At 44.8% G+C, this 24323-nt stretch overlaps 3 protein-coding genes across 8 annotated transcripts in view; 1 reads left to right on the top strand and 2 right to left on the bottom strand.

The window, feature by feature from the left end:
- Nucleotides 1-536: 536 nt before the first annotated feature.
- Nucleotides 537-11588, bottom strand: dyrk2 (dual-specificity tyrosine-(Y)-phosphorylation regulated kinase 2). Its single transcript, XM_061667795.1, has 7 exons — nucleotides 11451-11588; nucleotides 8403-8506; nucleotides 6162-6501; nucleotides 5927-6090; nucleotides 5215-5604; nucleotides 4807-4897; nucleotides 537-4740 (listed from the first exon to the last, which is right to left on the bottom strand). Exons 1-7 carry the CDS (start codon nucleotides 11488-11490, stop codon nucleotides 4118-4120), a joined length of 1752 nt encoding a protein of 583 aa, XP_061523779.1. The 5' UTR covers nucleotides 11491-11588; the 3' UTR covers nucleotides 537-4117.
- A 2057-nt stretch (nucleotides 11589-13645) lies between these two features.
- The window catches only part of LOC133397381 (F-box only protein 15-like), a 13191-nt gene continuing 2513 nt past the window's right edge, over nucleotides 13646-24323 (top strand). For 2 of the 3 annotated variants that reach the window (XR_009767599.1, XM_061668199.1), the window contains exons 1-9: nucleotides 13646-13800; nucleotides 13917-14003; nucleotides 15290-15394; nucleotides 15474-15704; nucleotides 16485-16809; nucleotides 17697-17779; nucleotides 18042-18172; nucleotides 18245-18366; nucleotides 19512-19765. Coding sequence is in view for 2 of the 3 variants with exons in the window: in XM_061668199.1 (XP_061524183.1) it covers nucleotides 13685-13800; nucleotides 13917-14003; nucleotides 15290-15394; nucleotides 15474-15704; nucleotides 16485-16809; nucleotides 17697-17779; nucleotides 18042-18172; nucleotides 18245-18366; nucleotides 19512-19765 (1454 nt within the window). In the remaining variant the exon portion in view is untranslated. Of the gene's footprint in view, nucleotides 13801-13916; nucleotides 14004-15289; nucleotides 15395-15473; nucleotides 15705-16484; nucleotides 16810-17696; nucleotides 17780-18041; nucleotides 18173-18244; nucleotides 18367-19511; nucleotides 21090-24323 lie in introns of those variants that run through there. The other variant, XM_061668198.1, reaches the window with a different exon arrangement.
- The window catches only part of ptpro (protein tyrosine phosphatase receptor type O), a 25055-nt gene continuing 20934 nt past the window's right edge, over nucleotides 20203-24323 (bottom strand). For all 4 annotated transcript variants that reach the window (XM_061668196.1, XM_061668194.1, XM_061668197.1 and 1 more), the window contains one exon: nucleotides 20203-23151. The gene's annotated coding sequence lies outside the window, so the exon portion shown is untranslated. The remainder of the gene's footprint in view (nucleotides 23152-24323) is intronic.

The following is a 24323-nucleotide window of genomic DNA, read 5'->3' as shown; positions in this document are numbered from 1 at the left end:
AGCAAAATATTACTGTAACGAATCATTTTACCATTGTTTTGTATTTTAATTGGTTAATTATATTTGTACAATATTGAATTATATATTTTATTTTACCCAAATTAATTTACATACTCCATAATTTTTTAAGCTCATCTAAATATAAGATACTTTTAAACATTTATTTACATTAAAATAAGTGGTTTTACATACAGTTTGAGGTTTTTTTTAATCGTTGGAATTAAAGTTAAACTAGTTGATCTTGATTATTATTATTATTATTTTTAATTGTTGATTGCGATAAATTTATTTTAATTAACCATTTTGAGGGGGGTGAGGGGGAACCCGCCCGTCTCAGTGAATTTAACAAATGACAGGTCTGTTGTCACCATGACAACAAACTCAATGGCTTGCAGATTTCCTGCCCGGCAACTCAGTTGTCATTGGCTGTGAGTCGTCGTCGTCGTCAAGGCAACAGGAGGCTCCGAAAACGCCACAGTCAGCCACCTGTTGTGACTAAAAGTCACTCATTTATTCATTGCACACATGGTCTAATGTGGCCAATAATAGACTTTTATTAATAATATTCATATTCCACCACAATATAAAGTAACAAAAGCTCACTAAAAAGGTGTGTGTGTGTGTGTGTGTACAGTACATAGTAAAACTGGCCGCAGCATTAATTTGTCCGCACGACATCATACATACACGTCGAAAATTACAAACGCTACAAAAATACAGCGCAGCTAACAGTAGCATCCGTCCGTAACAAGCTATCGTCATTGGCTAGCACGCTAGCTGCGCTCAACATGTAGCGTTTGTCATGCTAGCAAGAGGTCAGTACTGTGTAACCGCCGCCTTTCGCAAGTTAGGTTGGATTTATTTCTCCACTTGTTCTGTCATCCCTTTCGGCAGCTAGCTCGCTGCTAGCTTACCTGCCTGGTTGTAAAGGAATGCACTTTGGTAAAGTGGACAAATTGCCCTTGGTGTTTGTCACGTTGTGTTCATTGTCACAGCTGAGCTTAGTTTGAGGTACCAAAGAACCTTAATGGTAATGCTAACAACTAGCTCAAGTGCTCATCAAAAGCTGTTACTAGCACTCCCTCGGCAGTGTGTGCTAGCGACGTCACGAATAGAAAACAAACGTCAGTGCGGAGGCTAGCATTTGGATGCTCATGGTCAATGGGCTAGTATTAGCTCAGCCCTATTGAATAATGAATAACGCTCACAGCTAGGTCACAATGCTGCTGCGTGCTACTAGTGCTCTATCTGCAGTGGGCTAGCTTCATTAATAAACATCAGCGCTGCCGCTAGCATTTTGATACTAGCGGTCAATTGGCAAATGTTAGCTTAGCTCACCGCTAGTCTTGTAGAGGAATACACTTTGGTAGATTCAACCAAGTGTCCTGGATGTTCATCACAACCAAGCTGAGTTTGACATACCATAACAGTAATGTTCGTGCTAACGGCTAGCTTTATCACTGGTTAAAACCTGCTGCTACTACTCTGTTAGCAGTTAGCATTGAGTGTCACTAATAAAAAAACATCAGTGCAGTGGCTACAATTTTGGACGCTAGCAGTTGATTGGCTAGTGTTAGATTAGCCCTACCAAAACAATAATGCTAATGCTAACAGCTAGCTTGAGTGCCCATCAAACCACGCAACTAGCGCTGTTAGCATCAGGGCTAGCGTAAATAGAAAACAAACGTCATTGCAGTATAGCGACTAGCATTTGGACGCTAGTAGCGGAGTCGCTGGGGTTAGCTTAGCCCTGCCGCATTGTCATCGGCAACAAGTGACGTCAGCCGGCCGATGCGTCCGCATGTTTAACTTCCTGTTGTGAAAAGTTCCAATGGTACTTGAATGCATCGTCGTCTCTGTTTGGTGTCGAGATCTTTGAAGGCACAAAAAGTTTCGCTGTCTCACTCGGGGTTATTGCAAAGCAAATAGTGTGTTCCACGTCGCTGTCTCTCTCTCTCTCTCTCTCTCACTCACACACACACACACACACATTCAAGTATTTGCTGTACATCCTGGTCAAAAAAAAAAAAAAGGTCGCTAATAAATATTCATAAATAACATCCCGGGCGCGTCTTCATCGGGCGTTCGCTTGCGGTGGGATTTTTCATGTGGACACACGCACACACACAAGGTTAGAAAAAGAAAATGGCTTAAAATGGATGACTCCCTCAGAGTGTAAAACGCTGTGTTGACACGGACTCTTCGTCATCATCATAATTGTCTTTTTCTTTTTTTTTGTACTGTAAACGGCTGGAGTGGAGTTGGCAGTATTGGCAAAATATGAAGCCGTTGTCTGCTGTTTATGTGAGGATTCCTGAATTAGACTCCGCTAAGAGTTAGCATGATGCTAACCGCAGAAAAGAAGTCGAACACCAACTGAAGGAAAAACATTTTTGCACTCGGATGGACGGTACGCACGGCAACACGTAAAGCGTTTCTGGGCAGAAGGTCAGGTGGCGTACGAGTTTCCGGTGTCGACGCCATCCGACAGAAAAACAACCTCGTTATGTCAATGTGTGATATTACTATCATTTGATCAATAACGGTCAAGACGTGGCCCACTGAATTTCTTGAGGAAAAATCAATTCGTTTGACTGAAATGAGTACGTATTTGTAATATTGGCAGTTGTTATCCATCAAAAGGTCATCATTGTTTCCTAGAAAAAAAAAAAAACTTGATGAGAAAATGTCTTCAGTTTGAGGTGACCGAAATGAAGTTTGATGTTTTACAATGTTCTGTGACGCTGCTCAAGACATTTGTGCCTTTTTCTCCTTTTGCTTCATCGTCCATGAAAACGAAAACAAACATCCTAGTGTGGAAAGAGCTCTTTTTTCTTGTCGTTCTTTTCTGCGAATGCCGCTGGAGGCTGCCTCATGATGTTGTCGCAAGGCACCAGAGGGGTCTGTCGTCAGGCAGCCATTTTGCATTCATACAATAGCAGACAGCAAAATAAATGCTGTTATTTCAGAGGTAAGGACGAATTTGTATAAATTTGTGAAAGTGTTTGAAGTAATGCATGCCTGCCAGTAGAAAATCATCGTCATAATCATTTTATTTTAACTTGTTTTCATAACCCCAATTTTGCTGTGTCTGCACCATACAAGGGCAATAAAGGCTTTCTATTCGATCTATGTTCAATCTTGATGGACAGCACTTTGTTACACGTGCTCGAGAAAGGAAGTTGAGTTTCAAAGACGAAGCCGCGCATGCCTAAGCACACGCGTGCGTACGTCGCATGTACGGACCGTGAAACTGCGAATGGCTCATTAAATCCAATCACTTTCCTTTGATCACTTCGCAGACACTTGGAAAAGTGTCGCAATTATGAAGTTCATACATCATTCACGGTAACTTGATGTAATTCCAATAGACGGCGAGTTTGACGCTGTTGTTGTTCTCGGTATGCATTTTTCTGGCAACCGCGTGTTAGCACACCGCCGTAACCCAAACGCGAAAGTTAGTACGCCACCTTACTCCAAATGCGCAAGTGCTGCGTGCATAGTCCATTGGCAGGATTAGCAAAGTGAAGCGATTGTGCGCTTTTTGTGCGAGAGCGTCTGAACCGAATTAACCTCAGATCAGAGTTGGCATCGTGGGGCCTCATGATGCTAAGCGCACACAAAGAAGCGTCTTTTAGCATAATGCTAACCGAGGCGCTAACTGAAAACTAAGCAATTGAACACGATGTAAGACTTCTCTTCTAGGTTAGCTCGCTAATAGCTTGATGCCATTTTTATCTTATGGCTAACGCTTCCCAATGCGCACTAGTGTGCCAATAGCTACATACTGTAGGCGCACGGCTAATTAGCGAGCGCCAGTTTGTGAGCTTCATCTCCCAGATAAAAACAAGTTGACCTGATGGTTAAAAAACATTTTTGAGAGTCTACAGGTCGATAAATAATGTGCTAAAAGATGAAAACAGCCTTGTTCCCTCAGTCAGCACCGTTGTGATGATTGTCTGTGTCACTCTACCGGAGGAGCCTGAACACACCACTTCATAGCGCTGCACTTTCCCATCGGTCCTGAACGCACCCCAGCCAGTCTCGAGTCAAGCGACGTTGCATCTGCGAGCTCGTGAAGACTTCCTCATTGGTTCGGACGGGGGTGCGCTCACTTTCAGCTTACCAGTTTGGGCAGGACCGTCCGCGGTTGGAGGTTCCCGTTGGCGTCCGTGATGGGCGCCAGGTTAGTCCTGGTTTTGGCCGAGGGCGCCGAGAGCTTGGAGATGGAGGTGACGGCGCCCTCGGCGGGGGGCGCCCGTTTCGACGAGGCCGTCTTGTCCGCGGCGGTCCCGGTGGGCGGTTTGGGGAGTCGCCTCCGCAGCCAGGGATGACGCAGCGCCTGGCTGGGCGTCATCCTGATGGTGGGGTCCCATTCCAGACACTGTTTGAGGAAGTCCAAGAAGAGTGGGTCGTCGCAGCCCTTCAGAGCAGCGCTCCAGTCCTTGCTGCACGGCGGCCCTCGCAGCTTACCGCGCCGCGAGCGCCCGCCGTTGAGCGCCGCGGTGCCGTCAGCCAGCGTGGCGACGGTGCAGTAGCGCGGGTAGCCTTTGGACGACACGAAGTTCTTAGCCCGCTTGGAGGCGTCCAGGAGCTTCTGGCTGGGCATGCCCAGAAGCTCTATGATGCACGCCAGCTGGTCGCCTTCATCCTCACCCGGAAGCAGCGGGCATCCCGTCAGGAGCTCGGCCAGGATGCAGCCCAGGGACCACATGTCGATGGGCATCCCGTACCTGGAACCTGGAACGGCCAGACCGTGGCGTGTCAGCCACTGATGGGAATTCTTTGCCAGTTTTGATATCTTACCAAGGATGACTTCCGGTGCTCGGTAGAACCTGGACTGGATGTACGTGTAGACTCTCTGATGTTCGTAACAGCTGGAGCCAAAGTCGATCACCTGACAAACAGACAAACACTTGTTATGAGCGCCCACTAGTGGACGGCGGATGATAAGCCCTTACGACGCGGAGTATGCCTGAGCGCCTGTTATCGTTCTCTTTTGTCTCATATTGATCTCTTGATCTGAAACCCAAATGTCTTCAGAACATCAACAAAAACAAAGGAATTGACCTTGCCGTGTTCTAATACTTTTGGAGGGGACTGAATTTGCCAAACTGCTACTTATTGCCAAGTGAGTCGAGTTCACTGGCACCATACATGTCAAATGACAAAGTCGAATCAGGTGTAATGTCAAGTGTCGGTCACGCCGGTCACCTTGATCCCGCTGCGTCCCTGCTGCTTGAGCAGAATGTTCTCCGGCTTGAGGTCGCAGTGGATGATGCGGTTCTTGTGCAGTGAGTCCAGACACTGCAGGATGGAGTGCGCGAACTTGCGCACCAGGGGCAGACTGAAGCCTTGGAACTTGTTCTTCTTGATCAGCTCGTACAGGTTCATGCTGAGGAGCTCGAAGGTCATGCAGATGTGGTTGCGGAAGGTGAAGTTCTCCAGCATGTGGATGACATTCATGCTCGAGTCCTTGTCTTGCTTCCTCAGGTGCTCCAGGATGCGGATCTCCTCGGCCGCCTGCCGGTGGAAGCGCTTCTCGTTACGCACCATCTTGAGCGCCACGTGCGTCTGGGTCTTGTGGTCGAACGCCTTCACCACCTACGGGGGGCGCGCGTCCAGTTGGGGTTAATCGTGCGAGGATAGCAAACGAGTCTCCCCGAAGGTTTGGATGTTGAGATCCTGATGTCTTATTTGGGGCGCGATAGCGTCATGTCGTAGTGTGGCATCGTCACAGAGTGTGACGTCAAAGTGTGATGTCATTGCGTGGCGCTGTAGCTGGACGTTGTATGTGATGTGATGAGCTTGACTTCGCAGCATTGTGTCCTCCTAAAACGTGATGTAGCGACGTCATAGCGATAGCGCCAGTGTGATATAGCGTTGCGGCACGACAGACAAAAAAAAGTGCCAAATGTGCTCGTACCTGTCCGAAGCTGCCCTTGCCGATCACCTTGAGGACTTCGTACCGGTACGCGATTTGGTCATGCGGTACTTGGATGTAGGAACCCTGGTCGTCGTCGTAGCCACAGTTGTTGGCACCCCCTAGGACCCCCGACCTCTTCTTCGCATTGGGCCCCACAAAATAAACTATAGACGGAGACGACATCGAGCGTGAGAGACGCGGCGAGCTGACCGTTCGGGCGACGGCGACGGCTCACCCTCAGGGAAGCTGAAAACCTCGTGGTGTTCAAAGGAGGACATCTTGGACATGAACTGCTTCATGGCCTGCTCCGGCGTGGAGGCGGCGGTCTTGGCTTTGCCGTCGGACGACTTGTGCGCCGCGGCGCCCGGGCGGCCGTGGTGGGCGGAGGCGGCGTCGGCGGCGTGGCGCTCTGGCAAGGGCGGACCCGGCCGGACGGGGGCGAGCGGCGCCAGGCCGTTGGGCTGCCCGCTCAGATGGGGACGCTTGACGCCGTTGTCGTCGAACAGCTGCGTAAAGTGCACCTGAGACTGAGACGCCAGCTGCACGCCCTCCGACATGGCCGCTTTAGCGCCACTCTGACAGAAAACAATTTGAAAAGTAAAGCTGTACCTTGACTTGAAGTTCAATTTGTTCCGCGACTAAGCTTGTAACACACTTTACTCGGATCAAATCAATTTTCCCCAATGAAATGAATTCCAATCCCATTCATCCGTTCGAGCCAACCCCCAAGAAACGACCACAATTTTTGTTGTCCCGTCTTTTTTGGAAAGAAAAATAGAACACAATAAAACTGTGTCAAGAAATACACTTGTTTTATCAATTAATTACGAAATGAACTTGTAGTACTCGTGTGTTGCATGTGTGTATTTCAGGGGCGTGGCCTAGTGAGTGAGGATCTGGAGTCCAGTTGGCCGTTAGTCTGAGTCTGAGAGTTGTGGCCTATGGAAGCTCCTTGCGCGTATTCTCATTTTGTGGGAATTGGCGGCTGTGGATCAGTTGTTGGAGCAGGTCGTCCGGTGACCGAAGGGTAGCCGGTTCGAATCCCGGCTCCGGCTGCCCGCGTGTCGCTCGTCGCTTGTCCTTGGGCAAGACACTGAACCCTAATTTACTCTCAGTGGGCCTGGCAGCACTTTTGCGTGGCGGCAGTCGCCCATTGGCGTATGAATGTGGTTGAATGTGAGGCTTCGTAAAGCGCTTTTGGGCACTGCGATGGTGTAGATAAAGCGCAATAGAAGTGCAGTCCATTTACCATGTATTTGTTTTTATCTCGTTTATGAAATGACTGAAAGTGATCTGACTGTGGCTCTCCTTGCCCACGTGACTTTCAGCTCATCGTATCTCAGCTGAAAAAGATCAGGTTTTTTAAAATGTTCTACATTTCTAATGCCTGGCTCAGACTACAAGACAAATGTGGTCTCTTACGATGTCAGACTACTGTCATCAAATTGTGCAGTAAGGGAAGCGAGGCGCGGGTTGCAAGACGCAATCTGATTGGTTGCCCTCAAGGGTGCAACGTTGGGGGGTTGCCGTTCATGTCACACTACATGGTGAAAAAAAATCCAAAATGGCTCGACTTTTCATTTTTGCCATCGTAGGGCCAAATCGATGTTCGTGGATTACGTCACACTACAAAGAGTTTTGTCCTTTCTGACAAAATATGTCAGGCCTGATCTGGAAAATCACCCACAAAAACAAATCGGGCCAATAACGAAGCTAAAATCTTGTAGTCTGATCCAAGCAGGAGGTGTACACAGCAATGTGTGTTATCTATTCCACTCAAATACAGAAACCCGAATGCATATCATGTTAAACAGCTGTGTCAAATTACAGATTGTTTAAATGAATATTGTTAGGAATGTGTTCATGGAAGTACAATAGTATAACTGGGCATGAAAAGAAATGATTTTAACTTCATGTCTGGCCGGACAATTCCGTCCTTTGTGGATTTAAATAGAGGTAGACTTCACAAATAACTCCGTATACTCCTGTGCGCTGTGCCCTTTATTTTCTTCAGACGCTATTATAAACTGTCCCTAAGAAAATAAGTCGCGAGAAAAAGGAAAATATGTGCTGGTTTTCACGAGTATGTTATCCTGTATTTTCTCCACAAAGCAATATATCGCAGGGTGACAAAAAATGTTCGTCATTTTTTTCCCCCAATATCGTGCAGCCAGAGTCACGACTTGGCCAAAAATGGGGAAACGTGGGTTAACAGTTGAGAACGGCGGTTCAATTGGATCAGGAAAGCTGCCTCACGTGTACACAAACGCACGACCGCCGTGTTCATCGAGCGTCTGTGCTTCACTCCTCGTCGCCATGGTGACAGCACACCTGGTTCCTCTTAGATAACAGTGTGCACTTCAAACACCTCTCTGTGCGTTTGGGGCTATTATTAGCAGTGCGGCTAAAGCTGGCAGTCGCTCCTCGGCGCTGACGTCAGGCTAACATGCTAACTGGCGCTTTTTTGTGTACGCACCGTCAGCGGGTTGAGGTTGTTGTTACGCAGAGGCGGCAGCGTGACGGGCGACGTCGTCAGAGAGCCGACGTGACCGGGAGAGAAGACCGGCTCGCCCGGTTTGCCTGCCAGGAAAAAAGGAAACAAAACAACCCCCCGCCACGTATTAATTAACAAAACTTTGCTTGGCACCAGTGCAGACAGCTGCACTTGACATCAGGGGAGTGCAAACGTCACTTGATTTTTAAAACGGACAGATTGGCCCCCCAAAAAAACTTCTACAGTGGACCCCCACATATTTGCGGATTCAGTTGGATTTTTGTTCTGGGACCGATCCCCTATTCATCGCGGACCCTGCACCTTGTGTTTCACGATCCCACGCTTTTTCACATTACTACTTTAACCTGATCCGCCATCGTCTGCACGTTCCTGTATTTACCACAATGCACTTGACTGTGTGCGCGACTGAACCCGCCAGATGGTGTGTGCCGCTTTAATCTGAAGGCTGCACATAATCCTGCTAATGAGGACAACAAGTTACCTTCCCGCGAATCACGCCATCAATCAACGATAATGGTGTGTGCATTTTTTTCCACCCCCCCCCCCCACAAAACACTGACCGTGCTTTTTGTCAACTAGCTCCTCTTGTGTTCGCAGCCATGTCGTTAGTGTCCGAAGTGCACGAGGGCTACAACTAACGATTATTTTAATAATCCATTCATCTTTTTTTTTTTTTTAGTCAGATTTTTTAAAAGTTTGTCTTTTCCATCCCTTTTGTTTAAAATCAGGACATTATTTCAAACATAAACATAAATTGATGATGATTGAGTTGCTGGTTTCGTCCGTAACATCCATCAGAAAATGTTGATCATTCTTTTCCACAAATCAGATGTTTGCAAATGTCTTATTTTGATCCAACACAAAGATAATCCGTCGTCTTTCTTGGAAGACAACAGAAATCGGACAATATTTACTGGTGACAGGGTGAAATTCTAATTTTAAATTGAAGAAGGTATCTAAATGATTTATCAATTATCAGTTGTGGATGAGGCAGCACGGTGGCCAACTGGTTAGAGCGTCAGCCTCACAGTTCTGAGGACCGGGGTTCAATCCCCAACTGCGCCTGTGTGGAGTTTGCAGGTTCTCCCCGTGCCTGCGTGGCTTTTCTCCGGGCACTCCGGTTTCCTCCCACATCCCAAAAACATGCATTAATTGGAGACTCTAAATTGCCAGTAGGTGCGAATTTGAGTGCCAATGGTTATTTGTTTGTATGTGCCCTGCGATTGGCTGGCAACCAGTTCAGGGTGTACCCCGCCTCCTGCCCGATGATAGCTGGGATAGGATCCAGCACGCCCTTCTTCACCCTCGTGAGGAGAAGCGACTCAGAAAATGGATGGATGGACAGTTGTGGATTAATTTGCTAATTGATGAGTGGTCAATTCTAGAGGTGCAATTGTTGCACCTCTATAAAGAGCACCAGTAAGGATGTGACCCTTTGACCCACGGAAGCCACAAAAAATAAAAATAAATTCACCCCAACACCTGAGCAATAAATGTATCGACTAAAATTGATGAATCGCCCAGCCCCAGTATGTGCTTGCGTTACACGCAAGTGCAAGAGCAGCGCGAAGTTCGCATTGGTGAACCCGACACCGCCGTGCTGGAAATTCCAGAGTGGCGGCGAGCACGCTCGGCATGCTGCCGGACAGGACGAGTGGGAAAATGAACCTACGCGCGTAGACGGGCAGAAAATCTCCACTTTCCTCGTCACCGGGCCCCGCAGCGTCGTCCTTGGAGTGCACAATATGAGCAACTGCACACAGGACGTGCACAACTGTCCAACTCTAAAATGCGCGACAACAACGCTCGCAAAGAACAAGCGTTTGCCTCAGCAGCTGTCACATGACAACCAAAATAAAGGCCTGAGGGTGAGGAGTGCTAACAAGTAGCGTTCTTAGCCTGAGTGACTTCCTGCCATGAAATGAGCGTCACAAGCTTATTAGACACACTTTTTTAAAAAAGAACATCGCTGTCAATGGCGGACTGCATTTCACCAGCAAATTAACGTATTTCAATCCATATGTCATTAAAACATCTCACTTGATTTCAGTCACTTGTCAATCAAAAAGGGTTTACAGGTGATTAATTTCCTCCCAAAAGCTCAACATAAAGTACGAATGGTGACACTAAAATGTACATGGAAAGTATTGAAGTGCTAATAGATTTTCAGATGGCTTCTAATGGTAACGAGATTATTAGAGCAGCAATTGAAAGGAAATAAGTTATTCAGTTGACTATTACGAGTTTATTAGGGACACTTGACAACTATAACACAGTAAATACACAGCGGCCAAATAACATTTGCATTAGCGAGCAGGAATGAACTACTGCATGATTTCCCAAAAACCTGAACATAAAGGAAGAATGATGACACTAAAAAGTACATGGAAAGTATTGAAGTGCTAATAAGAGTTTCAGATGGCTTCTCATCCTAACAAGAGATTATTTTGACCACTGCTTACAGGATAGTAAGCATTCTCAGCCTCAGTGGCTTTTTCTTGTCGTTAAACAGCGTCACAAGCTTATTATAGCTTCATTTTTATGATTATTACACGTAACAAAATGAACGTGAATTAGCATTAGCAAGCAGCTAGCCGCAGTGAACGGCTTTATTTCCTCCCCCCAGAAAACTCAACATAAAGTACACATGATGTCACACAAGAGTCGAGCTGCGCGTGAAATGGAAATCATTTGCATTTCATCGCCTGTCAGCCCCAAAACAAGGGGGGAAAGCAGCAGCAGCAGCAGCCCGGCGACTGCTAACGTTAGCCGCTAATGCTAAGAAGCGACTATTTTGATCACTTAGCATGCTAACTAGCTAACTGCTAGCATCTTGCAGCCCTCCCCTTCACGTATCTCTCTTTCTCTCTCTCTCGTTTCGCTCGATTTTTTCTTTTTTTCTTTTTTTTTTTTGATCTGCACCGGAGTGAAGCCCCCCTCCCCGGACCGAGCCGCCTGCCACGGCCGCGCTCGGGTGCGCTTCTCTTTGCTACAGCGGGCTGTGCTCACCCGTCGGGAGGACCGAGGCTCCGGGCTTCTTGGTTAACATGGCGGCCGCTGCTCTCCTGTGCACGCCCGCCCGCGCGCGTGCGCGGGAACACACACACACACACACACACGCTCGACGCCTCCTCCTCTTCCTCCTCCTCTTCCTCCTCCTTCTCCTCCTGATCGAATCTCATGAATTACTGTAGTCGTCGTCAGTCCACACACTTGTTGTGCTTTGTCGCACAAAAGCTGTGAAGGATGATGATGAGTCATGATGATTGTAAAACTCATTCCCAACAAGACCAATAGCCCGAAATGACCCCGTTCACATATTACTGTGTGTGTGGTTTCAGGTGGCTTTCGCAGCAGTCTTGTATAGCACATTTGCTATCCCTGTGAGCAAGAAGAGCAAACATTTGAGTGATGAATTTCAGTTCATATCTCTGAACATTTGGGGAGGGATTCCGTAGTCCAAAGTGCTGGTGTGAGCTGCTTACACTAACAACATGGCTGGCAATTTTTGCGTGCAGCTCGTGAGTTGAGCAGAAAAGCACAGTCAGTGTTGATTTTTGTTGATTTTCGGCTGAGGGTTTAGGCTCTGTCCCTGATAAAGACTTCTTGCCACCATGTGATCTTGTCACTGCAAATAAGTGTGTGAATTGATTTTCACGCATATGATCCTAATCCTCTTTTTCTTCCTCTTTTGTCGTGTTCACAGACAGACAGTCAGAGCTGCTCCAGATGACAACCAATTGGGATGACGTGACATTTGACTAGGTCAGAATAAGTTCATTATAAATCGATTATTTTTCTGTGTCCTGACTTGGTAAATTTTCTTTGATTTTTTTACTGGCAGCTACGGGCAAGGAAAAAAAGTTGAACATTACAATATGTATGTTTCTGGGAAAAGCTCTTTACTTACAATACAACTCTTGAATATAAAATATACTACAAATTTTGGAAATACACAACCTTTTTGGGAAATATGTATAGAGTTGTATATACAGTATTAAAAAAAGTTCAGTTAAATTAAAAAATAAAAGGACATTTTCTGTTTTATTCCTCTCCGGGTCAGGGATAAGATCCTGCCCCAAGTGGAGGAGCTCAAGTATCTCAGGGTCTTGTTCACGAGTGAGGGAAGAATGGAACGGATCGGTGCGGCGTCTGCAGTGATGCGGACTTTGCATCGGTCCGTTGTGGTAAAGAAGGAGCTAAGCCGAAAGGCGAAGCTCTCGATTTACCGGGCGATCGACGTTCCTCCCCTCACCTACGGTCACGAGCCGCGGGTCGTGACCCAAAGAACGAGATCCCGGATACGAGCGGCCGAAATGAGTTTCCTCCGCAGGGTGTCCGGGCTCTCCCTTAGAGAGAGGGCGAGAAGCTCGGGCATCCGGAAAGAGCTCAGAGTAGAGCCGCTGCTCCTCCGCATCGAGAGGAGCCAGATGAGGTGGCTCGGGCATCTGATGCGGATGCCTCCCCGGTGAGGAGCACGTCCCACCGGAAGGAGACCCCGGGGGCGACCCGGGACACGCCGGAGAGACTATGTTCTTCGGCTGGCCCGGGAGCGCCTCGGAAGAGCTGGATGAAGTGGCTGGGGAGAGGAAGTCTGGGCATCCCTGCTGAAGCTGCTGCCCGCGCAACCCGACCTTGGATCAGCGGTAGAAAATGGATGGATGGATATTTTCATCCCCCAAAATTTTGTATGTCCAAAAAAGTGGTATATTTTTGAGGGGAAAATCGTTATATTTGGGAAAGTTGCATATCTCCAAAAAGTGGTAAATCTGTCATTTACTTCCCCTAAAAAGTATGTTTCAAAAACGTTTTATATTTCTGGGGCGTAGGGGGGAGTTGCATTTTTTGAATAAAACGTTGTATGTTTCTGAAAACATTAATATTTGAGTTAAGTTAAAAAATGTTGATAATGAGTGTGTTGAGTGAATGCTCAAATAATGTAATGATGTGCACATCCATGCGGGATCAGTATATGTTTGATCAGGCTATGACATTTAAAAACAACTGCGGAATGATAAAAGAATGGAATCCAAAAGCTATTTTCCGAGTGAGATTATGTGGAAAACCAAGTGTTGCAGAACGACTGTCACATAATGTAACCAAAGTCCAGTCGAGTGGACATGCCTCGGAAAGTCATTGACGTCAGGCGGCCCTCTGCTGCCATCTAGCGGCCGCAAAGTTTAGCGGCGGCGGCGGCGGGAGCGTTTGAACAATGGCGGCTGCGGCGTCTTCGCGAGGCGTCAATGGCGAGCGGACGTGAGAAGTTTTTGCCGAGATTGCTGGAGGGTCAGCAGCCGGAACCGGACTGGTGGCTCCCCGGGGGTCCAATAAGTCAGCCAATTGGCCGGGCTAACGACAGGTTCACCTTTTCCCTCTACCTTAGCTGAGCATACCTTGGCTTAGTTTTCTGGAGTTTATCTTATTTTAAGCTCGCCCTTAATTCTATTTGATTTTTTTTTGGGTGGGGGGTCGCAGACACCAAGAAACAAGAAGAAATGAAGCCAGGGAATGTTTAACCCAAGTCGATTCTTTCAAGACATTGTTGAAACTTGCTCTGGAAAGGTACGTTAGCTCAATGCTAACTAGCTAATTGTCCCCTATTCACAATCGGCTGGGCTGCATTCTTCCAGCTTCTCGGCTATTTTTTGGACCTTGGTCAAAGCAAATTTTCAGTTTATATCAAAGCATAAAATGACTTCCAAGTTCAATTCATTCCATGACCAAGCTTGTTCGAGTCAATTTAGCAAGGCAATTGTATTGATATAGCGCATTTCATACACAAGGTAACTCAAGAAGAAGAAATATCATTTAAATGTGGAAATGCTCTAAAAAGCATGACAAAAAGATGTTTAACCTGGACTTCAAAACATTCCCACTTGGGGCTGACGTCACTTCTGTTGGCAACTTCTTCCATTTGTGTGCAGCATCATGGCTAAATGCTGCTTCACCATGTTTGCTTTGGCGTCTGATCTCAGAGCCCTACGGGGTTGATTTTCCATGAGCATTTCTTTCATGTATCCAGAACCTAAAGCATTTAGTGATTCGTTGACCAGTAGCAGAACTTTTAAATCAATTCTGAAGCTGACTGGGAGCCAGTGTAAAGACTTTAGAATTGGAGTCATATGCTCTGACTTGTTTGCTCTGGTCCGAGCCCGAGCTGCAGATGTTTAATGCTCTTTCTGGGGAGTCCAGTGTCAAGAGCTTGATAACGCCAGTCAGAAGACCATTACAATAGTCAAGTCTACTTGAGATAAAAGCATGGATGAGCTTCTCCTGGTCTGCTTGGCACATAATTGATTCGAGTATAAAATATTTTTCCCATTGAAACTAATTGAAATTACAATTATCCACCATTATGCTTTGTTTAATGTTTTAATGAAGAAAAATAGCACCGTATTGTGAAATTCGAAAGTCAAGGGGCCACTCATAAGCACACGCACTCTTCACGAAAGTTGCAGAGAGTGTTAAGTTTACCATTTAAATTGTACCTTTTTAACATTTTATAAATTGGGTTGGCAATTTCCCAACCTTTATTGAGCCATGGCACGTAGTGTATTTTACAAAATCTCACACACGACTGAGCGAAAATGTCCTAAAAAGTGAATATGCTAAAATAATGTTGATCTTGTATCAATTTACTCACAAATGTGGCCCCGAGTGACTGAACAATTGGCTATTATTGTTTTGTATGAATGGCAATGGCTGGTTAAATAGGCATCTTCTGCCATCTACTGGAAGATCATTTAATTGTTCTGCCTGGCACCGTTGGTCGCTGCCATGGATAGATGAACAAGCACACATTATTTGTAGCCAATAAATCATCATTCTGTTTTTTTTATTTTGTTGAGGCTGCCGCCTGAGATCCTGATGAAGATCCTGTCCCACCTGGACGCCGCCTCGTTGCTGAGCCTCTGTCAGGTCAACAAGCTCTTCTGCCGCCTCGCCAACGACGAGTAGGCCGCATCTTGTCGCGGTCGCGAGAGCGCTTCGATCCTCCCGTGTCCGTTACGTGTCAGCCTTTTGTCCTCGCAGCGCCACGTGGTACAAGATTTACATGGCCCACTTCGCGTGGGAATTGTGGCGGCCCAAGGCCACGGAGGACGGCGCGGACAGGGCGACGGAACCGCAGGAGCGCCCGCCGGGCGGCTGGAAGGAGAGGTACCTGTGGAAGATGGGCGGTCAGGAGCTCAGCAAGTGGCAGAGGGAAACCAGAAACTTTGACCCCTTAACCGGGCTGCCTCAGCACCTTGGCCGCATCCTCAGGTGCACGCAATCAAAATTATTATTCCGTTTGATACACGGTGGGACCTCGTTATTGGCAGGGGTTCGGGACCAAGACGCGCCATCAAAAAGCTACAAGTCGTAGTGGACACCACCGCCCTAAAAATTGACGGTCGTTGGCCCAATAGCATGAATGCCTGTCATTTTTGTTTTCAGAATACAAGAAAAAAATCTCAGCAAATTCCACAAACGAGTCCATTTGCGGATTGCCATCACCTGACATAAAGACAAACATTTTAGCAAGCGCTGTGGGTTTTTAATTGGATTGATATTGTGACAGCAAGTCAAACATGACTTGAGCAATTATGCTAACACTATATTAATAGCCCAAACTTTTTTTTAATAGCAATTCACAAAATTACCCTTTAAAATAGCATACAGAGAACAAGTATCATATGCAATTCTCAGAATTCCCAAGGCAAACAAAACTATTTTTCTGAAAAGTACATTTGCCAAAAACAAAGTATGTACAGCATATTTTTGAAAATCAAATTCTGTAATAAATAAAGTAGGATTTCCAAAAAGTCACAGTTTTGGAAAAAAAAGTGCAAAAAAATGTTTCCGTTTTCAGAAATGTTTTATTTCCAAAAAAGGAGTTTATACCATGTATTTTTTGTTTTCTTGTTTTGGAATATAGTACATTTCAAAAAGTAGTATATATTGTCGAAGGTTTTTTTGTGGGCGGGGCGGGGGGGGAGACACACATTTCCAAAAAGGCGTATATTTTTGCGTCGGAGGGTTCTGAAATGTCGGTCTCGCCAGGAACATCAATGTGGTGTGGGAGGTGACGCTGCGGGACGGCCTGGGCCGAGAGGCGACTCCGCCGCTGAGCGCGGTGTCCATCTTCAAGACGTCTGTCACCTTCTCCTGGGGCGGAAGTCTCCTCGTGCGCCACCCGCACGTCTGCGCCATCCGGCTGAGCGCCGTGCGGAAGGACGCGCACGGCGAGCCCAAAACGGCTTGGCGCTCGCTCATTTGCCGGACGGACGCGGAGGCCGACGGACGCCCGCGCGGCCACTTCCTGGGCAAAGACAGGCTGGTCCAGATCATGTTCTTCCCGCCGGGTTTCATCGTTGGCTTCTGGAGGGTGAGTGAGGATCCTTCTGGAATCCCGCCCACTCAACGTTTACATCATTGAGAGAGATGGGTTATTCTCCTTCCTTCTAAAATTGTTTTTCTACATTAGTGTAATTCAAACTTTGGTCAATAGATTTATTATAGTAATACGATTTAAAAAAAATGGTAAATTAGCAAAATTACATGCACAATTAACATCTATTTATTTCATTAAATGATACACATTATCGAGTAAATTTGTAAAATCAAAATTGTTAAAATATTTTGTACATAAACACGTTTTTTAATTTTAAGTAATTGGTGATTTAATTATAAATTCAAAAAAGTAAAATAAAAACATGAGCATTTTGTTAAAATAAACAATTTTACATCTACATTTAATCTTCAAAATAAATGTTAAAATAATTGAATTCAATGTAAATAAACCAAAGACAAGTCATTTTATTAAAAAAAAACTTTTTTTAAAAAAGTTAATTGAATTGTAGGTCATAAAATTTTTGTTTTGTTTAAAAAAAGCAATTTTAGATGTAATGTAAAATTTTCAATTGAATTACATGGTAATATAATTATATAATTATTAGAAATTATAATGAATTATTTTATTAAACATTTTAAATCTACATTTTATTTATTAAGTTTGTGAATTACTTGTAATTAAATTGTAAATAAAAACATAGAAAATGAGTGTTGTCATATTAAAATAAACAGTTTTTGACATTTTAATGAAAAATGTTCTTTCTTTTTTTTTCTCTTTTTTTATCCTCATCTCTAAATAAGTTGCCCAGTCCGTGGGCTTTCAAAAATGAAAAATAGCCCTCGAGCACAAAATTTTGCCCGCTCGCCTTCGTCTGGGTTTCCCGGCAATAAATGCGTGTGCGTGTGCGTGTGGGTGTGCAGGGTCAGAAAAGCGTGGCCTTCGTCACGGTCAGCCTGCACTTGGACAAACTGCTGGAGAGGACTCTGCTGGGATCTCCAGTCTGGTACGCCGTCACTCAATCCAAAACTACTCCTCTCTTCCGAACCTTCATTTAGCCAAACACAAATGTGTCAAAAAGTAAACAGTGCTTCCTCCACCTTAGAGTTTGTCGAGATATGAGCCGTCCCTTGGCCGAATAGTTTTTCCTTTTTCTTTTGTTTTGGGGGGCTGGAACTGATTAATGGCATTTCTGTTTTGCGTTCCAAAAGTGGTTACCGAACTCAAACTATAAATTGAAAATATGTGGCTGTGGTGTCCCTCGACAGTTGTTACTGGCAGCCCGAGGAGCGCCGGTGTGCCGATTTGGGGACGCGCACGTACACGCTGCACTTCGGCCTGCACGACACGACCTCTGACATCATGTCGGCGTACTTCAATCCTCTCTACTGCAGACCAGGTTGTCGATTTGCGCTTTCACGTGCGGCCGGCTGCGTGTGACCGGCTGACGGGTTGTCATGGTGACGTCCAGTTGGGGGGCGCTGCCTGGCGGAGCTGCGGCCCATCGACAGAGGCGACGTTTCCCAGCACCGCCTGCTGTCCGGGAACATCCGGCTTCTTTGGAAGAGCGACTCGCTGGAAGGTTCCTTGGAGGTAAGGCGCCGGAGCCGTTCATTTTTCCACTCTTGCAACGCAAACCGGACCACATCACGCTGGCCCAAGGAGCTTTCCACTGGCTACCTGTTAGTTAAAAGATTCGATTTTCAAATTCTCCTGCTCGGAATGGTCTTGGTATTCAAAATCTTTGAATTCCCGTGAGACGTCCAGAGGCCTCGGCCTTCTTGAACGTTTCCAGAAGCAGAATCCAAACAAAGTGAAGCAGCGTTCTGTTTCCACATTAATATGTGGCTTGAAGACATTGTTTTGTTTACTGTTGGTTTTTTTTTTCTTACCGTCTTGCTTTAATTTGTGATTTTAATTTTGTATTGTGCTTTTTGTCCAAAGCGGGGCCCACTACAATTACATGATCCGGAATCCTTTATTTGTTGCATTAATTTAGCACTTTTTCATTTACCTCATTCAATAATTGACTTATTGTAAATCTTAAAACAAAAAGGTAATACAAAGCTATTTTTGGAGCCTAATGTTTCTATGTATTCATTTTTGCATAATTGTCCAATATTAAGCTCATGATCATTTCAATTGTACGGCAACGTAGGATCTACAATGATTGTAGATAAACTTATTTTGCTTTTATTTGCTGTTCGAGCAGTCAGGCCCTCAATAGCTGAGTGTGGACCCACTAAAGACTCGGTTAACACCCAGGTTGATTGAGGACTCTAAATTGCACGCAGGTGCGAGTGGTTGTTTGTTTGTATGTGCCCTGCGATTGGCTGGCGACCGGTTCAGGGTGTGCCCCGCCTCCCGCCCGAAGATAGCTGGGATAGGCTCCAGCACGCCTGCGACCCGCGTGAGGATAAGCGATACAGAAAATGGATGGATGGAAGTGCTGGTGAACCTCCTCCTCAAAGCTACGCTGATGTTTTTGAACTTTTTGAGCAAGAGTTGCCCTTACAGCTGTAAGATCTTCATAATTAAATTGGTTAAACACTACAAGTTCAAAATGAGGATGAATTAGTTTATTAGAATAAACTATCATGCTATTTGTAGCTCTTTTTCTTTTTTTTTTTGGGCCTCATCTTTGAGTAAGCTGGCGCATCTGTCATTTTAAAGATCACATCAATTGCGCACACAAATGTATCCACCATCCCCACGGACTAGCGTGCATGTGTGTGCAGAATTGCTGCGTGATGACGCTGACGGTGCTGGAGGTCTACACGCCGCTGTGGTGCGTCAGCGTACCCGTGTGCGTCAGGACAGCCGGCAAGCCTCAGAAAAGCTTCTCCGACAACTACTCGGACGGCGAGCACTTCCTGTTGGTCCACAAAGACGCCCGCGGCCTGGTGAAGATGACGCTGGTGTGGCTGAAGGAGCAGAGGCAGGTGTTCGTCGTCGACCTGGCGGTCAGTGTGTTCAAAAACGAAGGCGCCAGGTACTAAATACCCTCCCGTGTCTGTCTGTTTTCTTTGGTGAGGTGTGATTTCTTTTTGGCAAGAAGCAAGCATTTGTTGTGTTCTGACACTTCTGTTTTGGAATAAAAGTCCCGCTTGCTTATCAGCGGTGCCGTTTCTGAAAAGATCACTTTGAACTTGTGTGGACCCGAGCAAGAAGCTACAGTTGACCCGCGTGAACTCAATCAGATGAATCTGTAAAAGTTGAAGGGAGGCAACTGGATTTGTGCCATCACAATGTCCTGACATCTTTTCTCCCAAAGTTCATCTCACGCCGTGACTTAAGTGGCCATGAACGAAGAGATTAGAATTGTTTTAAACCTCAGAAGCAAATGCCGTCATCGGATGTGACGTCCCAATGCACTTTGGATTAAAATTAAAACGTGTTCAACAACCAAGAAGACCCCAGTTGCCTCCACTCAATTTTTGTGGCTTACCATGGCCGGATAACAATCTACATGATACATAATCAGATGAAGAACATTTGATTTTATTTTCACTCCCTCGTGTACACACACACACACACACACACACACACAGTTTGAATGGTCCTTGAAAGTGACGCAATCACAAGAATGGCACCAATGACAACACTAGTGGAGCGTGCTGAGCTTCAGTCGTAGCAAAGTGCGTTTTGAGCGACACGGCTCACAAAATAAACGTCTACGTCAGGGGTGGGCAAACATTTTGGCTCAAGGGCGGTGTTTGATTTTTCAAACTGGTCAAATTAAAACTGAAAAGTAAAATTTTTTTCATCAAATCCTATTTATTCTCATTTTGAAATTGTATTTCGAATTTATTATGATTAACAGAAAATGGTAATAAACGCAAAACATATGCATGTAACATTTAAAAATTTGGTCAAATGTTAAATGTAACTTTTGTGTGTGTGTGTGTGTGTGTGTGTGTGTGTGTGTGTGTGTGTGTGTGTGTGTATATACACACACACACACACACACACACACATTCAACCTTTTATGTAGAGTAAAATATATTTTGATATATAACCATAATAAAAAAACAAATATCTTACATATAATATGTAGGTTATGGGGGGAAAAAAAATTATATTATATCCATCTATCCATTTACGACACTGCTTATCCTCGCGTGGGTCGCAGGTATGCTGGAGCCTATCCCCGCTATCATCGGGCAGGAGGCGGGGTACACCCTGAACTGCTCGCCAGCCAAACGCAGGGCACATCGAAGCAAACAACCATTCGAACTCACATTCACACCTATGGGGAATTTAGAGTCTTCAATGAACCTAGCATGCCTGTTTTTGGGATGTGTGAGGAAACCGGAGTACCCGGAAAAAAGCCACACAGGCACGGGGAGAACATGCAAACTCCACACAGGTGAGACCGGGTTTAAACCCGCAACCTCAGAAATGTGAGGCAGATGTGCTAACCAGTCTTCCACCGTGCCGCCCTTAGAATTTTATATCAATAAAATAATTCAGTCTCATTTTGATTTATAGTTGGTTAACCAATGACTTTATGTAAGAAACGTTTTTTAAGTGTATGTAGAATTGTTTAATGTACCTATGCAGCACATTTTATTTGTAAAAAATAATTTAAAGTGGATTTTAGTAAACTACTTTGTGTTATTGATCATTTGGGAACACAATTTTTGTTGAATTAGGTCTGACAACCGTTTTTAACTAATTTTTGGGTGCAGAATCCAAAACTGATCTCAGTTTTTCTCCATGTCAAGTTTTTGAACAAAGTGGAACAAAGGAAATATATATCTATGTAAATAAAAGATGGGATAGTTCCAAGCTTTGAAAACAAAAAAAAACCCAGCATAAAGCGAAGTAGAATTTACGACGGTATGGTTACAAGGTTAAGAGTAAAGCCAGCACAAATCCTCTTAATTCCTACTGTGCTAGCTTTCTGTTTGCTGATACTGATCGGACTGACCGATCGGGAGCTGCGCACGCAGTGGAATTTTGCTTATCTGGAGGAAAAAACTTGACGTGCTCGGGGAAAAAACTGAAATTTTAGAATCAGCAAGCCAATTTTAGTTTTAATCATCATAAAAATCTAACAACATAATTTTTTTTTCTGTTCCCCAGTTTATATTTCATTACAATTAATTCATCATCCAATCAAATCGTTAAATGTGTATATTTTTGTACTTTTACGAATATATTTATTTATAATTAACCCATTTAAAAAGACGAATAAGCAAAAAAAAAAATTTAATTGAAAAGAATGGCTAAATTGCAACGCAACAAATATTCCAGGATGCTTGCTAATCTACCTGTTCAGTGGGTGAGATTGAAAAAGGTTATGCACCCTACATGGCCTGCAGCCCATACTTTGCCCACCCCTGGTCCACATAAAAACATTTAAAAAAAAAAAAAAAAAAAAAAAAAAAAGTGTCTCTTACGGTAATGACAAGTAAAAACAGTAGTTACACAATATACAACTCATGGCGGCAGAACCTCAAGCGACCCCGACTGAGTGCACAATGACTTCAAACGTTCTCGTAAAGACTCCTGTACGTCTTTACGTATTCAAATAAGCGCAATGGAACAACGTCATTAATGCACATTGACAGATGCTTGCTCATCAATACTGTTTTTCTAGCTGAAGTTCTTATTCCGATGGGCTCGTACATCCTGAATTCTGTCGACTAAGGCGGGCCGCGGTCTTTCAAAAGTCCTCTTGGTCTTCTACAAGTCATTTGTTGAGGAAAAAAAGATGGGAAAATGAGCAAAACAAATTTGATTTGATATTTTCAAAGATACTTGAGTGTGGAAATAAAATAAGCACTCAGGTTGTGTTGGAGACCCTAACCTCTGTGCCGGGGAGCAAACCAGCTCAAACTCTGAATTTGTTCCAAGCCCGGACAAATTGGGAGGCTTGGTGTCACAAACGGGCATCAGTCCGGAAAACCTTTGCCAAAACTTCAAAGGGAATGAGCCTTCAAATTGGAGAAGGGTGATCCAAAAAGCGAAATACAGGAGAAAAAAAAAAGAGACCTGGAAAAAGAAGTCGGGTTGTGTTGGAGGCTCACAAAGGTGAAGAAGATTCTTTTTCAACATTTCTTCCTTCAGTTCCCTTTGACCATGAAGCAGCGAGAAGTTGCACATCTTGTTTCTTTCACACTGCTTGCTGGCTACTTTGAGTTGGCATGCCTCCTCTTTTGCCTGGGTTCTTGGTGAAGCTTCTCCGGAATGGAACAAAACAACAAAACAAAATGTCCTCCATTGGCATGTCCGCCCCCAAGGACGCCGCCCCTGCCGTGTAATCCACCAATCAGCGCGCTTGTGACGGCTCCTTATAGCAGAACTCCATCCTCCGTGAAGCTCTCTCTGTGTTTGAAGATGACGATGAAGCATGGGAGGCACGTTCAAAGCCTGCAAGAAAAAGGGCAGGGATTCAGTCAATTCGGCTTCATGCGCAGTAATTATAGAAATGCCTTATATTTAAAGGCGCCTTTCAGAGCAAATGAGGACAGCATACAAATGACAGAAACAGAAAATCAAGGGGGGAAAAAAATAAAACCGGAAACATCAAACTGAGGTGTCACATAGTTTGCAGAATCGGCAACTAGTTTTCATAAGTGTTCGACCGCCTGCTGTTAGTTTTGCTGTGCACAAGTGAACAATGTTGCAGATGCACGAATGCCATGTCGTACAACGTAAGCTTCTGCAACAAAAACAAATGTTTCCGGGTATAAGCGAGATTCCATTGCCAAGCCGTACTAATAGTGTAATATATAGTCTATGTCATGTAAATATATATATATATATATATATATATATATATTTATAGATATAGTTTTACAACAATATTAATATTTATCATCATCATATTTTATATCAATATTTCATATGGACCTGTGGATGAAAGAACAGTGTGGAGAGTCTCTGTTGCCAAAATGCACGTGAGCTTTCATAACCAAAATGATGTTGACATACAGTATATAGATTGTTTTACAATGATAAGCATTATTTTCACAAGTGCACCAACAGCCTCTGGAATATCCACACTACTTTTATTTCTCGCCCAATTCCTCTCTTTGTATTATAATATAGCCATGTGGCAAGCTGCTTCTTCCTTGACAATTGCGCTGTTGTGTGCGGTTCAATAAAAAATAAGAGTACAGAATGCTGTACCTCAAAATGTTTCTTGAAAAGAACACTGGGGGTCGGGGTTAGGGTATTTGGGGTAAACTGTCTACGGTAACAGAGAAACTATTTGTTTTGGCATGTGTAGATTTACAAGTAGAAAGAATTCAACTGTTAAGCTGTTAAGTTTGAGAATGTTTGAACGAAACCAGCATTGGAGTTTAGTCGGGTTGGGTTTGCTGGAGAAGGAGTGATGAGCGTCATCCACCTTGCAGTGAAAGTGGATGTTGTATTTGTGAAAGATAGAGCTTTGTGATGAAGAGGCGGGGCCCTGGGATAGAGCCTTGGGGCACACCCGTGGTGACCTTGGAATGGCAGGGAGGTTAATGATTGAAGTTGGAGTGCGGCCAGAAAAATAGGATTGAAAGCAGTGGTTCACAAACTGGGACAGGCTACGG

Source organism: Phycodurus eques, chromosome 22 (genome assembly GCF_024500275.1).
Source record: "Phycodurus eques isolate BA_2022a chromosome 22, UOR_Pequ_1.1, whole genome shotgun sequence".
NCBI classification, from domain to species: Eukaryota; Metazoa; Chordata; class Actinopteri; order Syngnathiformes; family Syngnathidae; genus Phycodurus; species Phycodurus eques.
Note: the sequence above shows the minus strand (reverse complement) of the source record. Positions and strands in the feature narration are given on the sequence as shown.